General features: G+C 35.4%; 1 protein-coding gene across 1 annotated transcript in view; it reads left to right on the top strand.

Annotated features, from left to right (window-relative positions):
- The window catches only part of P3H2 (prolyl 3-hydroxylase 2), a 146,446-nt gene that overhangs the window by 88,577 nt on the left and 38,876 nt on the right, over positions 1-18,993 (top strand). Inside the window, 1 exon segment of the mRNA XM_037525276.2 lies at positions 18,756-18,908. Coding sequence (XP_037381173.2) covers positions 18,756-18,908 — 153 coding nt within the window.

The raw sequence follows: 18,993 nt of genomic DNA, 5'->3' as shown, positions 1-18,993 counted from the left end.
TCTTGCCCACTGCACACCCTCACCAATGTATTTCAGTCAATCTGCCTTTTCTGTTCCCCACTCTTCTCTGGTGAATCCTTTCACCCCCCCCACACCTCTGGCCTATATGCCAGTTCTTGTATGCATAAATAAATAAATCTTAAAAAAAAAAGAATGTGATGCTCCTTATTGAGAAGAATGATACAAATCAGAACAGACAAGAGGGCTCCCATGATGGCACCATGGCACTGGAGAAGGCTCTCAAAGATAGCCAAGAAGCTACTGAGCCCCCTCAGGAGAGGTCTTCTGTCCCATATGTGGGTCAGCTCCCTGGCTGGGTGTTGAACTCAGGACTTAGTAGTGATAGCACTGAGATTTAACACCCTAGGTTACCAGGAAGACCCTTCTGCCCCTTCTTTTGACTCAAGCCAATAAAGGTGTTCCAAGCTCCTGGAGGGTTGGTCTATATTCATTTGAGTGTGTTTGCAATGTAAATCTCTCCTCTAGACTAATTTCCTTCTTTTTCTATTCACCAGCTTCTGCAGCAACCAAATGGAACATATTTCTACCAAAAACATTTCAGATCACTGTAGACCATGGGATATTTGATAATTTTTGGTGTTGTTTATGTAACTCAATCAAAGAATTTTGAAATATTACCACATTTTTAAAAAATCCACATGTCCTTGTAATAGTTCTATCATCCTTTAGACAAGTATTTTTTCAGATATTTCAAAGTCGTACATCTTTTTTTCAAATAACTTTTTTTACTGAAATAACATTCAAATCACATATTTTCATAATCAAAATACGTATTTTTTCCTAAAAGATCCACACAACTTTTATATTCTTTGTGAATCTCTCCCTAATTCCTTACCTGTAAGTAGCATATGTTTTTCTCATAAATCAGCTATTTACTTTATTTTGCCACCAAAAATTTTCCCTTGAGTGGATGATGAATTCCCAGAGGAATTCTTTTCTGGTGGAAAATAAGACTTTTCCCTATTTTTTAAAATGAGATCATATCAGAAATTTACTGTTATCTTTACCCATACCAAATTCTTGGTCTCAGTGCAATATTTCATATGCAAAAAAAAATGATGAGGTAATGATTTCATTGACTTTTAATTTTTCTTTTCCTCATAGAGAATTTTCAAGCCATCAGTGTTTGGCAGCCAGAACCATTCCATTTAGCCTCTGTTTCTGGAAAAGGTATTTGACAACCCAGCAGCATGCAAAGCCAGGGTTGTTAAAATCATCATTTCCCTAAAGGATGTCAGCAATCCTAAGGGGAAATATTTACAAGGAAAATCTGTTTTCTTGTTGGATTTTTCAGATTTTATTTGTCTATTTTTCTCTCCTTACATGTCTCACTCTTGTCCCATTCCACGTGGCAACAAGACACATCCACTTGTCTTTCCACAAGCGAATCCATCATTTAGTATCAGACAGAAGTCTGTGTGTTTAAGTAAATGTCTTCAGTTCATCAGCATTTATTTAAAGTTTCTCAAAGTTATCATGAGGGAATTTATTTTTCTTTTTAAAAAATGCTTAAAAAAAAATAAAAAAATAAAAAATGCTTAAGAGACTTGGTGTGGCCTGATGTGGCCCCGGAGCAGGGGACCCTCTGCCTCTGGGGACTGCATTATGCTGCAATCTCTTAAATCATACAACATATATTCATTTCATATATATATATATGTTTACATATATATGATGAGTATGTATATTATCAGTGACTTGCTCATAGTGGCTCATCAAGCACTTTCAGTAAGTGCTTGATGACTGGAAATTATAAACAGAATTTCATCTTATTATTATTGAGACCCCAAGATGTGTCATAGAGGATCAAGCACCAGAAATAAAGCAACCAATCAGAAAGGTAAACAGCTTTTTCTGAGTTGACTATACCTTCAAATTCAGTGGGAAGTTAGTGCTGTTTTGTGTTTTCTACAAGTGAATTAATTTTTGTTTTAGCATGTATAATTTCTCAAACTTCTTCTGCATATTGATGAATAACTTCTCCAGGACTGTGCCTGTAAAGAAATAATAGAGAACCCAGACATGTCACTGGATGCTTGTAATTTGTGAGCGGAACCTCAGGGCTCTGTCAAAGCATGTATGATTTGGTTGTTCATGGTAGGCATGGCAAAATAAATGATGTCTCATGACCAAAGATGAGTAAGAAATAATCAGACACAATTTGTTAGGAGAATTTCTAAGAAAGAGAATCCTGTAAACTCAGAGGGGAGAGAGTGACTGCAATTGAGATGAAATTCACTGAAATCATAGTGTAGAGAGCAATGAGGGATAGTGAGATGTGAGTCTGGACAGGTAAACTGGTACCAGTCATGCCTGAGCTTGTGAGTCAAGGGAAGGAATTTGAACTTTGTCCTCAGACCAGTGGGGAGCCTTTAAAACATTTAAATCAGGGGAAAGAAGATCAGATTTACATTTTACACAGATCTCTCTGGCCTGGATGTGATAAATGGATTGTGGGGGAGCATTAGTTTCACAAGAAAGTTCCCCCAAGCTATTTTCCTTTATGCTTTTAAATGTTATGCTCTTTATGGGTGTACACACACACACATTCAGAAATTCCCTTGTCTTATTTAAATTACATAAATCAAATTTGCTGGTGACATTAGCAGATCTTCTTTCAAGATTAATCCTTTTCTTTCCTGAAATATTAAGGAAATTGTGAAAAACCTCAACTTTTGCTTACTTTCTCATTCTACTTCCGCTTCTGTTTCTTCATAACACAAATATACCATGTTTTTGTTTTTGAAGATCAGAAAAACAAGATAAAAATTAAGATTAGTTAGTAATTAAGTCCTAAATTAGGCCCCCTACCTCCCTTGAACACAGCTATTATTAACATTTGCTACATCAAATTTTAATTATGAATTTATAGTACATAAATGGGTTTATATTATAGGGTTTATACAGTCTGCTTTTTTTTTCCTCAAACATATATCATAAGCATCTTTGCATGTTTAATTATCCTCAATGGGCATATATTCTACCATGTGATTATGCTGTAATTTAGTTCATCCCTATTGTTAGAAGCTTCATTTGTAATTAGAGTTTCTAGAGTCTTAGACATTCTACTTCACAAAATTAAGATGACATTTCTCAGGCAGACTTTTCTTTCAGTGGCTGGTATTTTTCATCATTTTTCAGTAACTTCACGAGATAATCAAAATAATACCAGAAAACTGTCTGCCCTTTGGGGATTTTTTACATTAGGAAAACTTTTTACTTGTAATAAATTAAAGGGGATAGCTTAAAGGAAGAATCTTGAGAAAAGTCTTTTTTAGAATAAATCAAAAAGGAAGGTTAAAGTACCATAAGTAGAAACAGATGTACCACTTCAGACTACCTAAAAGAGAAGATTCATTTGCCTTGAATTTTTAGTCTTATCTCGAGAAATTATAAAGGAAACTGGATATTTTGTTTTTTGTTTGGAACTCTGTTTTTGTCTTGACCTCATTTCCCACCCCATTTTAATGTCAAAATTGGACAAACAAAGCCATTTAAAAGTTTAAAGTTAGCTTCACTGAGATACTAATATCTGCCCAGACTACATATGATGACTTAAGATAATATATGCTAAATTTCTAAGATAAGGGGTGGGGTAATGTTGATTTTATATATATATATATATATATATATATATATAAAATATATATATTCTTCTCTTTGAAATATGCACATTGTATCCAGGCATTTGCTATTATATTATTTTCCACTAGACCTAGGAGTAGATAGAGGAAACTTTAAGTTCCCATTCTTCTCACTTTTATTCTTATAGATCTCAGCAGCCTCCAGAACAGGAAAGCATAACATTAGTAACTGCTGATTCATAAGTTCCTATAGTGACTTTCTCAGTTGATATGAGTCCTAGGGCAAAGATTATTGAAAATGTAGCATAATCTCTGGACCACACTCTCTCTAAGTAGAGTCAAGCTAGAAGTCTGAGTGCTTTCAAATGAAGAGTATGAATACTGCTAAATTATTTTGTAATAGGATTGCATGTTCTTCTGGGTAGAAAGCGAAGAGGTGGCAACTCCCATATGGAAGGCTATGCTCACATTATTGACATGGCTGGGATTTCTCTTTGGTTTAAAATCAGACATGTTATAGAGTCTTTAAAATATCAATGACTTTAGATTGACAGAAAGTGGATCTTCCAAAACTGGGAAATGTAATAATCTAGCACTTTATTAGGATACCCAATCAACAAAATACTCAGGACTCAAGGGCAGTGGAACCTGATTAGAAGGAACAACATAAACTGACAGCTGCCGATCAGTGGAATTGATCTAATGTGGCTGCCTCACTCCAGATCTCACTAGTACAACTAAGTAACCTACATATCCTTTCCAATGGGGTGGAGATGTTCTGAAAGGGAATTTCAAGATTCAAATCACACCACACCATTGCTCAGAAATTTTCTTATGCTTCCCCAATTTGTGATAATGTATGCTTGCATTGAAAACTCCACTCCATTTTGTCTTCAGCCTACATTTGCTGTATTCTGAACTACTCTAAACCCCATTCTCTATACTTGTACTGCCAAGTAACTAATCCTCATACATGAATGATGCTTTCTTTGGTGTCTAACCCTGTGATATGCCCTTTCTGGCCAAGTGTTGTTGCTTTTTTTTTTTTCTCCTCCATTGAATCCTACCAGTTTTGTTGTTGTTTACTTCTCTTATGGTCCCCTTCTTAACCCTGAATTATAGGTATTTGTTTAAAACCCACCCTGCCCACAGATTAGCTACTAAAAGGCAGGAATTGTCTGTTTTGTCCCTGTGGTTCCCACCCATCTAATACCCAACACGAGATTCTCATTAACTATTGATCAGATTCTGAAAGATGAAGTAGAATAGCCAGAGCTTCAAAGATACTAGCAATACACAGCTTATGGTATCCTGTGCAGAGAAAATGTGAACTTTGGTTTCCATGTATCAAAGTTCATACTGGGAGATTTTCTTAGTACAGAATAAACATGCAGTTGTGAAACTTTACCACAATGTAACATTTTAAGGGGAAGGAAGCCAATGTAAACCAACAGTATGTGCAAAGTCCAAATCAGAAACTCAGAACTTTTTTTTGAACAACTGACTATAATTTTGCAGTCTATTTGACATGATTTTTCTAGGTTATGATTCAATTCAAACCTATCTCTTCATTTGAACACAATTCTACAGTTATCTTCTATCCTCATTAGTGGTCACTTTGCAACTTTAATTTAACTTATCCTGAGTGGTACTGTTTCCGACTCTGAAATGATTTATTTTGGGTGTTACTTTTTTTTTAATGTGCATTTGTTCCAATGGCACACTCTTCATTTTCCTACTGAATAAGGATAATCGACCACTCAGACACAATTAAATACACTAAGAAAATCACTAACTTTGAAATTAGAAATCAGGTGCTGGGGTCCATCATTGCTATTAAGATCCATGTAGCTCTAACAACAACGTCTCACTCTATATATTTCAGTTATCCTATTCAGAAAAAGATAATGGAGTAGAAGAGGAAGTCTTATACCAAATGATCTCTAAGGAGCATTTCAGTTTTTTTACGTTTTGGGATTCTGGTTTCATATAAATGATGATTTTAGAATTAAAAACATTTAATTAAAGTTCATGCAGATTGCTATCTAATTTATTATTTATTATCTATCTATCAACAAAATAGAACTTAAAAAACTGATTAAGTGTTTGAACCACTCTGAAGTAGTAGGATGGATTAAAGAGTTTGAAAAAATGTAGAATGCAGTATCACATTCATGGAGATTAACTATCACAGAATCATTTTGAAAATTCTGATAGTCTTCCTCTAACTAAATATTTTAATTTTTAATAGAGTTTATCTTACACTTAATTAACTACTTATTTTTCTAAGCCTTATGAACATTCAAGGGAATGTACTTCATAACAAGATAAAGGCTAACTACAAATTCAAAGACATTTTTTTCTGATTTTCTGGTTGCTCTGAATCATTTATGATGAATGATTGATTGTGTCCTCATTATGGGACCTCTCCTCTTTGCCTTCTCTGGTTCAAAGACTCCCTCTGTGCCTCTAATAAAGACCTTATCTAACACTCAAATAAGAATCTCCCCAGTGAAGTTTCATCATCACTAAGAAGAGGTATTCCTTTGCATGTTCTCCCATAATATCTAGCACAACCTATTTCAAAATGAAATGATTATTTTCTCCAACCCACAATGAAAGTTTGCAACAAACTAAAAACTACTGATTTCCATTGATATTCCTTCATATTCCTAATTGACAGACTTTGAAATGTTAAGGATCCCTTAACTATTACATTCCCTTTAACTAATGCAATGGACTGAATTATCTTCTCCAAAAGTTGATGTCAGATATCTAACTCTCAAATGTGGCAACTCATTGGAAACAAGGAAAAGCATTTTAACCAGAACAGGACCTTTCTGGCACTCTTATCTCAGATGTTCAACCCCTGTGAGAAAGTATCTGTTGTTTAAGCCAGATACTTCACCAAATATATACAAATGGTAAACAAGCATATAAAGAAAATACTCTACATCATATGTCATCACGGAAAAGCAAATTAAAACAATCAATTATCAGTACAAAACTATTAGGCCAAAAGCCAGAATGCTGTCGTCATCAAATGCTGGCAAAGATGTGGAGCAATCAAAATGCTCATCCATTGCTTGGTAGGAATGCAAAATGGGAGCCCACTCCAGCAGACAGCTTGGTTTCTTACAAAATCTCAGCTTTGCCATAATATCCAACAATCAAACATCTTGGTATTTGACTAAAAAAGTTAAAAACTAGAGTTACATCTTCTCTTTTCAAGAGTAAAGATGAAAACACCTCAGAGATCAAATATTCCCATAATCCATTTGTGCACAACCTTGTTTTCCATTACTCTGCAATCTAGACCTCTCATATGAGCTTGGGCAGCCAAATTATTCAACCATGAAATCATCTGGGTCATTCCTGTCTCTCCCTGTTTGTACTATTCTTCATCTGAGACATCCACAGTTTCTGTTCTTTAAGACCCAGGTTTGTCCCACTGCCTCAATAAGGCCTTCCCTAAACCTTCCAGGTTGCTGAGCTTTCAGATTTCTGCCATTCTATTGCACAGTATTATCTGTTCTCCACTCACTCTCCCCTCAAGTTCTGTAGAACTTTAGTTCCTGATAGTCTGCATGTGTCTGTCTACTAGACTATTTAATAAAAGGTCAAGCATTTTATTGCACCACTTTATATCTTCAGACAGCCTCTATTACAGTTCTTTTTATAGCAGAATTTATCAGCAAACACTGTTACACAAACCATATATGTACAGACGCACCTCTTTAAAATAACGGATTAAAATCCTAAATGTGTATCTGTGAATCTTTTAATAAAAGGTATAGATTCTAACCATTGTCCGGCATTAATTTTCTCTGCAAATATTTTCTCCCTGTGAAACAGAGGAGTGAGACTATATGAATCAAAAGGTCTTTCGAACCCTAATTACTTATGGTAAATCAAAGTGAGGCTGCATCAGACCTTCTGTAGCAAAGTGCCACAGAAGTAACAGAACTGATGCTACTTGACGTGTTCAGTAAGTATGTGGATTCTCTCCAAACTTTAACCTTCTCAGAAATTCAGATCGACTGGAACTTCTTTCCAGTAGAGTCTGTTGGCTGAGGTACAGAGAAAATGTTTGGATTTTATATTTAACCTGTATGTATGGCAAGGATATTTAATTTACAATACAGCCTGAAGGTTATTGGTATGGCTTAATGCTTTAAAATAAATAAGTGCAGGTGTGATGCCAGAAGAGTTTATGAAACATTGAAAGAATTCTATGATCAAAACCCATCTCTTTAATAAGACCATGTGGTCTGTCTGTTTAGAAACACCCATTAGTCAGCTTGATGAGTTAAACACCTAAAGGAGCCATCATCTTTTCTTGAACTCCCCTCCAAGAGGGGTCTTTGGAATGAAACTCCCTCTGGCTTGCAGCCATGTACATTCCTTTACATAAGCTGAAGTAAAGATTGTGAAATATGTTTTGAAGTAAATTTCCCTACCCCATAGAGCAAAAATTTATACTCTCAGAGGCACATGGCATATTTTGACCAAAAATGTACAGATGGGAAGGCTTTTGATTTGCTTGTATGCTTTTCCTATATTTCTCACAGTGGAATGGTTTGGGTAGGTGCTGCAGGGGGTCTTGTTGCCCCAGCCAGATAGGATACTGACAAGCAGCGAAGCGAAAGGGCCTCACACCGTGGGGCTGAAGATCTGGCATCCCTTTGCTTTTTGTTCTTGGTCTTAGAGAGAGAAAATTTTATCATAAAGTATATTAGGCAATAAATAATATGTATCAGCATACTGTAAGTAAATGGCACGGAAAATTGTCTGTTTAGAAATTAGTTATTAAACAATTTGGCCCACTTGACAATGGGAGATGGTTTGTTGTGCATGCCTGACAAGCAATCCAGCACAACAGTTGTAGTGGGTCCTTCTTTTACCTTCTTTTGAAGTTTCTTGGTAAGTTTTTAAATGAAGCTATTCGAGTAAGGTGCTTCTAGGTAAAAAAAGTTCTGATAGCTGAGTAGCAGCCAGTCCCTGGCTGAAGGCCATGCGAATAAGAAAAGTCTTTTCTTGCTTAGGCTTTAGCTGATAGGGATGTACTGGCAGCTATCTATTGTCTTAGGTTATTGTTTAGCTTAAACAATGAGTTCTAGTGTAAGGCTTAGTTTTTTATTAACCTTGAAGGTTGCCTTCTTACTGAAAGCACCTAGTGGCCAAAAGCCTATGGGAAAAGGGATGCACTGATTGTTTCTGCTTTGTTTCTATGCACATGATAATGTAATCTCACTGTTTGCTAAAAATGTATAAATAAAGAACCTGCTGAGCCTCTCCACAAAAGATACTTGCACCTCATCCAGGGTCAGTGTCTCCTCACTAACTCATCCCCTTCCCCTCAGCCCCTTAATGTGTCACCTAGGCCATCTCATCCTTTCAGGAACCCCTGACACGACATTTTGCCGGAGGCTGGTCCCCGGCATGTAAGATGTTTAATTTGTTTGACAAACACAAAATATAAGGGAGATAAGGATATTAGAAATTGTAATGAAGGCATTTTTCTATAAGCTCACTAAAGCTAAAGATCTCCCTAAATTATTGATTTTGTCAGATTATCTCCAATGTTTTCCTAGCAACATTACAATTTTTAATAAGGTAAAGTACAGTTTATCACTTCTTTTCTTCTTTTCTCTGACCCCCTGTTGGTGGAGGTACAGAGAAAATGTTTGGATTTTATACTTAACCTCTACGTATGGCAAGGACTCATGGTGAATTTGAGAGAACCAGCAGATAACCCTGAACTTTGATACTCAACCTAATCCTTCTTGCTTCTTGACAAGCACGTTATACCTGTCACTTTGTTATTTCATAAAACAATGGTAGAAGCACACAAAAAAGTTTTGAATTTTTTTCTTCATTTTCTTAGAATCAATCTTCATTTTCTCAGAAAAAAATCAATCACAGGTCCTATCGCACAATCTCACTGTTGATTTTTGAAGGTTATCTTAAAAGCAGAAGATGTAGATTTGCAGTTAATTACCATTTTACATCCTATTTGACAAATAAATTCAAATTATCGCAACTTTGTACAGTTTGGGAGAAAGAAATGCAATCTGACTGCTGATGGCTGCAGAGATAGAACTGTAGTTGTGAGCAATTAGCACACTGGCTGTTGACTAAAGAAGCGATGGCCAGCTAGAACTTTTTAATGGGTCACTAGGGAAAGACAACATTCATCTCCATTTATCATAATGAAAACCAGGCAGAAGCAAAGCATGAGTGAATGGTTAGAACCACGAAGTTTTTTTTTGTTTGTTTTGTTTTGTTTTGTTTTTTTTTTGCTGTAAAGTTTATAAAGGGCAACTCAATCTGTCCCAGAACTAGCTTCTACATGCTGCTGTGGAGCAGTGTTTGTATCCTAATAAGCCCTCATAAATAATGCTCAACTGTTTCTGCACTGGGCCTGATGTGAAGTAGAGGTTCATCTTCCAGTTTTTTAAAGAATTTCACTCCCTTTTTGAGTAGATACACAGCAAATGACTTATTTATTTTTTTGATAGTATTACATATTTATTTTTATTGATAGTATTACAAAGTGGTTTGCACACTGGATAATATACCAGAATAAATTCTTATTATTGTAGTAACTGCCTCATGACCAAGATCAAGACTACCACACCAATATGGGGGTCGCAAAAGAGAGGAATACAGTTCTGAGTTTCCAAAAACACTGCACTTACACTTATTTTTCAAAATCAGACACAAGCAAGATTATTTACACTTCAAAGTGATGACTACTGTAACAGTCACGGAACATTAGCAAAATGCAATATGAAATGACTTCTGCCATCCAAAAATTTTTTTGAACAGGATTAAAGCTGGGTTTCCAAAAACAGTAGCAGGAAACTAATGTCAGAGAGGTCTTGGCCCAAACCTTCTTTTCGGTAACCATTAGTCATCCTCTGACACCTCAAGGGAGCGAGCTGGACAACATACAGCAGAGGTTAAGATTCCTGACCCATAGTTCAGTCTTACCTCATCCTAACATTTAAAATTCCAATTAGTAACATGCCAATTCATGACAACTATTAATTTCATTGGATCTTTGGAAGATCTTACCTGAACACTTTCCACCACTTTGGTAGTGTTCTCTCCTCCCTATAGAGAAGGAATCTGAGTCTCGGCTGTTCTTGGATTAGGAAGTTAGGCAAACATAGACAACAACTTGAGGGATTTTGTCCAATTAAGCAAGCACTTATTTTTGGCTAGTACTTTGATTTTTTTTATTATTATTCTTATTTCTAAAAGAGATCAAGGACTTTTTGTTTTAAATAGATTCTAATCCAAAATAGCTTGACTAAAAGTTCTGCTCCTTCACTCTAGTGGTTTTCTCACACTGAAAGATGGTTTTTATTTAGATAAGAAACTGTCTACAAATTTAGCTGACAGAATCTGATGTTCCACTGAGTTCATAATGGTAACCTCAACAACAGTCACTGGTTACCATCGTTGTTTAACATTTAGTTGTAAACATCAATTTAAAACTTTATACTAGAGTGTTTAGAAAGAGCAAGAACCTATTAAGCAGGCACAAAAACATAAGTAATTGAAGGAAGAGCATAAACAGCAAAAGAAAGGAAAGTGCTTTCAAAATACAGTTTATTACTTTCCAACATCAAAGAGAAAATCTTGCTCTTTAGAAATGTCATTTCCCATCTAATACTTACTGGATAGCATTTTGAAAGTGGTAAATATTTACTTATAACCATGACTACATTTCAGACTTACATTCCATAAGTAAAAAGATAAGTTCATTTTCAACATTTGCGTGAATGGCTAACTTAGTGGATTTATGTGTCTTTAAAGCTAGAGATCTCTAAATTTTCTACATTGAGAGGGAGGAAAGTTTTTAATAACTAGAAATTGCCCTCACTACAGAAGTTTATCTTTTGAGTAAATTGTACCTTTTTTGTATCCAAAAGGTCTTCAAGTTATCTTACTAAAGTGATTATTTGTATAATTCAATTTTTTGACCTGCAAACAAAAACTCAAAGAAAATAGGAAATATACCATCTCTACTTTGATATTCTAGAAATCAAACATTACAGTTACTATATATGAAAATAAAATTTAGTTCTGAGCTTCCTAGTAGTCAAGACAATAAAAGCATAATATATTATGCAGTATTCAATATCTGGTAAAATTAATTTTGTAAATTTTAAAAGAAAAATAATTACTTTCTATAACTGAATTCTTAAAATAATTCAAAAAAATGGATCTTGTTATAACTTATATTTACAACATAAAATATGGTTACATGACCAGAAATAGTGAAATAAGAATGCAAGTTTTTTGAATCTCTAAATATCTGATTCCATGTTTAAGGTTTTTCATAAAATAAGACTGAATTCTCATTTTACAGCCTTGTATTTATATTTCAAATGCTTGAAGTTACAGGATTTTGTTTAATTCAGTAGCTCAAATAAACAGCTTTCAAATTTGATGGCTCTTTATTTTTATTCTTTGAATACATTGTTCATTTTTTAAAAAAAAATTAGTTGGTTTTTGAAGGAAGGTTAACTGTGACTAGGCAAAAATTTGAGGTGAATTTGGAGACTTTATAATTTGTTGTAATATGCAAAAAATGGTTGGTGTCACCATTGTTTAAATAAACCAAAAGTTACTATATAAAAGAAACACTAAAGAATTTAGTCCATGAATTTTTAATGCCTGGCATAGCATATATGCTGTAATCTGGGAACGTCCTTTCTCTCCAGCTAGTGTGTTTATGTAACTATGTAAGAGTTCTGCTGTGGCTTAGAAACAGGATGTCTTCAGTGTCAACTTACATGCTTGACAGGCGGTAAGAAACCTCACATGGGTTAAAAATTCTCTCCACTAGCTATTTTGTGAAATTTAAGCAGAGCCAAGACAGAAAGTATAGTGCTTCATCAAAATAAAATGCATGCTATTGGATGAATTCCCAAAGTTAAGTCAGTGAAAGTAAAGAAAGAACTCCCTTCTTTATTGAAAGTGATGATATTTTTAGTAGAAGAAAGGAAATTACTTATTTCATCTTGATATTTTATACTGATTGTATCTTCTGATAATAGAAAATGATCCTTAATTTTCTATTTCAGAAGTATATAGTGTTTTCTATATGTTTTAATGTGCTTTAGTATTAGCCCCTTTCTTTCTTGCACAGGCCTCACAAGCTGTTCTAAATTTCATATTCAAAATATTTGAGCTTCATATTTCTCCTAATTCAGAGGAAAGGGAACTTGTATATATTTTCCTTAAAATATGTTTGGAAAATTTAGAATTGTTTCCTTCTGTTCTATGTGCTTTTGCCTTTTGAATTGAGAAACATCACTATAGCAAGAATAAGCAAAATGGAGAGGAAGAGAAAGGAATGGAGGAAGAGGAACGGAAAAAGTAGGGGCACTGGGGCATTGTCCTATTTTATTTTACAAAGGAAAAGTATTATCTGTGACCTGTAGTGTTTTTCTGCTTGCTATGAAAATCTATTTTCCCCAAAGCAGTCTGGATTATCTTTTTAAAATATACATTAGATATCATGTAACATTTTTTGATGATTTCCCATTGCACTTAGAGTAACATTAATAATCTTTACCAAAATCTACAAGTGATTTGTCCTTCAACTTCTCAAATCTCTTTTTAGTCTCTGCTCTGCTTTTAAAACACACCAAGAATTTTTCTACCTCAGTGTCTTTTCACTTGACTTTCCTTTGCCTAGAATGCTCTTCCTCCTATTCTGCTCATGACTGGTTTCTCAACATTTAGTTCTCAGCTCAAAAATCCCATTGTAGAGCAGTCTTTCTATACTGTTTTATCCAACAGAGTCTTCCTTTAAGTCCAACACAAGCAAGGTCTCACAGTATTTTTTGTTAATATATTTTATATGGCATTTAGCACAATCTAAAAATATTTTTGTTATTAATTTATTTACTTAAGACTTGTCTTCTTAGATGAGACTAGAAACACTTAGAAAACTGTTGTAGCCACATGGGTGTTCTCATTGACTATCACAGTGTCTGGCATAGATTCAGTGCAAAATAAATATTTGCTTCATAAGTAAATGAATGAAGTAAACTATTTGGGTATGACTGGAATACTGGGCCTATGTGTGTTTTTGTGAAATTGGGAGGTGGTAAGTTATAAAACTCATGTAAGTTCTTCTGGAACCCTTCTAGGATGTATGCAAATTGGCAGAGAGGAGGAAGTTATGGTAGAAAAATGGGGCAGAGCTAATGATTTTTTTAGTAGTCCATGTGTATTCATGAACTATTCCTTTATTATTAGCTATGGAAAAACGTGTGTCAGAGTCTCATTCAACTTGCCAATTCAAGGACAAAGTAACTTCTGAATGTTAGGAGAGTGTTCAATAGTCAGCGTTCATTTCCATTTTCACACAGCATAACATACATACATACATGCATGCATACACACATACATACATGCATACATATATATATATATATATATATATATATATAACATCATCCTTCATTTTTTTACAATGTATGATTTCCCCATGAAATTCCCACTACCAATTGACTGTGCACCATCACCGTAGTCCCTTATGCTGTTCCCACCCCTGTCCTGATCCTTCTCCCTCCTCCTCCCCTGCAGAATGTCTCAGTTCTTCACAACCTGAGATGAGATGAAATGACCAAATGTTTCCTGAAGACATTGTCTTTCTAGTATATCCGTATCTCAGTAGATCAGTGGTTTCCATTAAAAGTTTGAAATTATCTTGTTATCAAAGTCATTCTCTTTTCCTCAGTTGCTCTTCATTTTGCAATTTATTTTCTTAATGTTTAGAGCAACCCTTACTTTAGAGTTACCATCCTCTCTGATTGAGTTTATTTCGCTTTCAAAGCAAATCCAGGTTGGAGCCATTAAATGTAGTTTGCTTTTGTGGATCCTTGTTTCTGTGGAGCAATGGGTAAATCTTTTCTTAATTCAACATAGTACTTGCAAGACCTTGTCATAATCTCCATTCAATATTATGACTTTATATGTAGCAAATACATGTTCATTTTTTCCCTTTCCTACCACTTCAGCTGTGTGCATTTAATTTCTAAATTTCAGTGTGAAGACAAACTTCCAGTTAAAATAATGGTCTTTTTTATAGGCCCTGGAAGCCAATTCTAGTTTCCTGAACTGGTTCACAATAATTTAAAAAACATGACCTGTTCATGAATAAGGTTTATGGTTTAACCTTCAGTCATGGAATCTTCTTTATATTTGTATTCGGAAAGATGACATTTTGTCTTATACTGGATTATAAATGGGAAAAACACTAAGCAATAAAAACATTGTGGTCAAATTAAAGGAAAACAACTAGTTGTTAACCTAGGCTGACAGTTTTCAGGATCTCCCGAATCTCATTCACTGATAATAACCAGTGTGGGAAACTCAGTGCAATGGATGACTTCAGAATTATTAATCAGCTTACATCCTTATATTTTGTAGCTTGTGAAACACACAAAATAAGCCTTTTGATTTGTGTGTAAAATATTTATTCATTAAAAGTTTTATATCTCTCTTTTTAGACATATCATAGACAGCACTTAATGAGTAAGGTGGAAACCAAAAATTAAATACTATGGTCCCTATCTTCAGAGGGACCTATTAGGATAAAGAAATATTTTTAGATAGATGTAGTCTATGACAGGGTATAAATGCCAGCAGAAAAATAGAGATAATATAATATTGCTGTGCTTAAAAATAGTTATAGAGTTGAGAAAGTATCTATTAGAGGAGGTGGGATTTCAGCTTAGTCTTATAGGATGTGTTAGATTTCAATAATAAAGATTGAGGCTCTCTAGGTGAGTGGAACTCCCTAAGCAAGGGTATGAAGTAGGAAAGTGAACACCATAAATATTTATCTTCTGTCAACTTTAACGTCCAGTGCTGTAAAACCAGTATGTCATTGCTAATCTGTTTTACTCATAAAGTTTGGCTTTAACTGGAGTCAATTTCTATCAACCACAAGTACCTACAATAGCCTCATAAATTATGTGTTCATGAGATTTATAGACTACACCTTTCATTAATGAGAGCACATTTTTATATCCTTGAAATTGATGGATCATTTATAAAATGTACTCTATGTTGGAGGTTGGAGCTTTAGTGACTTTTGAAGACCATTCATATATGTTATATGATTAAATCCTTCCATAATCCTATGTAATAGGTGGTGATATGGGATTTTTTTTTTTTTTTTGGTGATATGGATTTTTATGAACATATTTTTTTCAAAAGAAAAAAACAACAAAGTCACAAATGTTTAAGTGAATTTATCCAAGTTCTCTGAGATAAAAAATAAAGACACACACCTTAATTAAAACCTATTTAAATATCTTTGTATTTGTCATTATGAAGAAGTCCATACAATTTGTATTCTTCTGTTTTGGTGTGTAGGAAATAGAGAAAATTGAGCTATAGAAAGGAACTATATCTAAAATATTAGTAATTTTTGACAGTCAAAAATCATGCTGGGAACACAAAATTGGGAACAAAGGTGACAAAGGGAACTCATTTCCGGCAGGATTTAGCAGAAGGAATGCCAGTAACTATGCATCAACTATGTGCCCAAAAAAAAGTCAGAGAAATGCTCTTCCTCTTACTAGACAAGTTAAAGATAATAGACCTTAAAATAAGACAGCTCTGTCTTGAGGATCAAGATTAAGTATCTGTCACAGATGATAGTGATTAGGGACTTGGGAAACTTTTACTTTCCAATTTATACTAATTCTTTTTTGTTTGGTTTTGTTTTGTTTTTATGACTTACCCGAGTTTTTACTATTAGATGGTACACACTGTGTACACTCCAGTAACTCACAGCTCCCAGGAAAACCTTCCTATATTTAACCCAGTATAATACCTGTGGAATTCCATTGCCCATTCTACCAGGCTCTCAGAGTTTGTTGTTATACAGTGTTTTTGCCAGGAAACTACGCTGTCTTCATTCACATACAAAGAGTTGTCAAAGAGAATGTTTTTTTGTCTTTGGTTTTTCATTTTTCTTTTTTTTCTTTTTATATTCCCCAAACAATACAATTGCACCACCCATATTTTGGCCCCAAGCTCTCCTTTCCCCGCCCCCACATAGTTTGTCTCTAGTTCATAGTTGTTTGTTGATTTTGATTTTTTCTTTCTTATAGCTATTCTTTTTCCTGGCCCCTTATTTAGGTTTTCTAGATTCCTGCTATGAGTGAGACCATCCGGTATTTTTCTTTTTCTTTCTGGTTTATTTCGCTGAGCATGATCCCTTCCAGCTCCATCCATACTAATTCTTTTATTTATAACACTTTATTTAAAATTAAAGTTTAATTAAACAGATATATTCTCTCTATACTTACTGATAGTGGTGGATTAAGTTTTCTTTTTTTTTTTACTTTTTTTTAAAATAAATTTTATTTTTATATTCCCCATACAATTGCAACCCCCTTATTTTGACCCCAATCCCTCCCCTCCCCACCCCCAACCCCCATAGAGTGTCTCTGGTTCATAGTTTTTTGCTGATTTTGATTTTCTTAACTGGGCAGACCAGTTGAATCTTACACCTTGTGATTTTATATTTACTTGTTCAATAACAGTGAGTCTTCGTTTCTTCCTGCTTCAAAATATATCAAATGTGCAGACCTCTCCTGTAGCCCACTGCTCCCCTCAGCAGTGTACTTCGTCACTCTGCCTGTTCTACTCTCCGCTTTGGCTCTGGTGAATTCTCTCACCCTCCCGTGCCTCTAACTGTACCCAGTGCTTGCATAAATAAATAAATAAATCTTTAAAAAAAAATCAAATGTACTTGAATTTCACCCTGAAAAAACCCACTAATGTGAATACCTACTTTTCTGATATGGAGTAAATGGATCTGATTGTGAGCATTCTCCATGAGTAAAGCGTATGGAAAATGTCTTAAATTGTGCAAATTTAACTCCATTTTGCCCCCCAAAATGCATCATTAGGAGGAGATTTATGATTTGGTGTGGTGGTTATTAAGAATTCTTCTTTTTGGGCCTCCCCTGATGGTGCAGGCGATTGAGCACCGCGCTGTGAAGCTGTCCGCAGTCTCTGTAGTGCCAGTTCGATCCTGGCCGGCTGGTGAGGGCCCCACATGTCGCAGCAGACCTCTCCTGTTGCTCCCGCTGCTCCCCTCAGCAGTGTATTTCGTCAGTCTGCCTATTCTGTTCCCGCTCTGTCTCTGGTGAATTCTCTCACCCTCCCACACATCTGGCCTGTAGCCCGGTTCTTGTATAAATAAATAAATAAATCTTAAAAAAAAAAAGAATTCTTCCTTTTGTAAAGATTTATTTTTATTTATTTATACAAGCACTGGGTACAGTCAGAAGCACAGGAGGGTGAGAGAATTCACCAGAGCCAGAGCAGGGAGCAGAGCAGGCAGAAGGACCGAAGTACACTGCTGAGGGGAGCAGCAGGCCGCAGGAGAGGTCTGCGCTCCATGTGGGACCCTCCTCCCGTGGCCGGGGAGCAGCCGGGGATCGAACCGGCGCTGCAGAGGCTGCGGGCAGCTTCGCAACCCAGCGCTCAACCGCTGCGCCACCGGGGAGGCCCAAGAATTCTTCCCTTTGTATCAGAATCAAATTTGTAAATTAGAAATCAAAAAGGAGTGTGGTAGGGTCTTTTATGTTCTGTAGGAAGCATCTTATCTGCACTGTAATAATATATTCCTTTCAACTTTTCATTCCTTACTTCCTAAAACCTGAGAACAAATTTGGCAGAGCCGGAGATATACCCAGTATCATTCTTTGGAAAAGCATAGGTTTGTGTATGCAACCATTGTCATGATTAAAGACAAAGTGATCAAAAAGAAAAGAAGGGGGGAAAAAGGACAGAAATGTTGAAAGTGTGAATTAAAAGTAGCAAAACATTGGCAGTATTTTGATTAATTATCAAATAAACAGAAGCATATAGATTCGTTTTCCCTGAAAACACAGATGGCTTAGGAAAAACAGGGAAGCAGTTTAACAAAGCATATCACTTTAAAAACTGTTTCTTTAACCTCCTGCCCTCTAATATGGTGGTTGAGTATAGTGAATGTCAGCTGGAACCTGACCTTGCCACTTTCAAGCTGTGAGATCTTGGACCAACGCTGGTTTAGAAATGTTTGCCTTCATATGGTCTTTTTCCCCCCCACAGCTTAACCAGCTGGAAAAGGCAGTAGAAGCAGCCCATACATTTTTTATGGCCAACCCTGAGCACATGGAAATGCAGCAGGACATCGAGAACTACAGAACAATGGTGGGCGTTGAAGCATTGCAGTTGGTAGATCGAGAAGCCAAACCACACCTGGTGAGCTCTGGGGCCCCCTGCCAGGACTTCATAGAGCTAAGTGCTCCTAAGTTTCATTTTACTCAAAGAAGATTGAGTCTATGAA

This window comes from Talpa occidentalis, unplaced genomic scaffold (genome assembly GCF_014898055.3).
Source record: "Talpa occidentalis isolate TD23 unplaced genomic scaffold, MPIMG_talOcc4v2.1 talOcc4.4, whole genome shotgun sequence".
Lineage (NCBI taxonomy): Eukaryota > Metazoa > Chordata > Mammalia > Eulipotyphla > Talpidae > Talpa > Talpa occidentalis.
The sequence above is the reverse complement of the archived record's forward strand: the minus strand, read 5'-3'. Positions and strand labels throughout refer to the sequence as shown.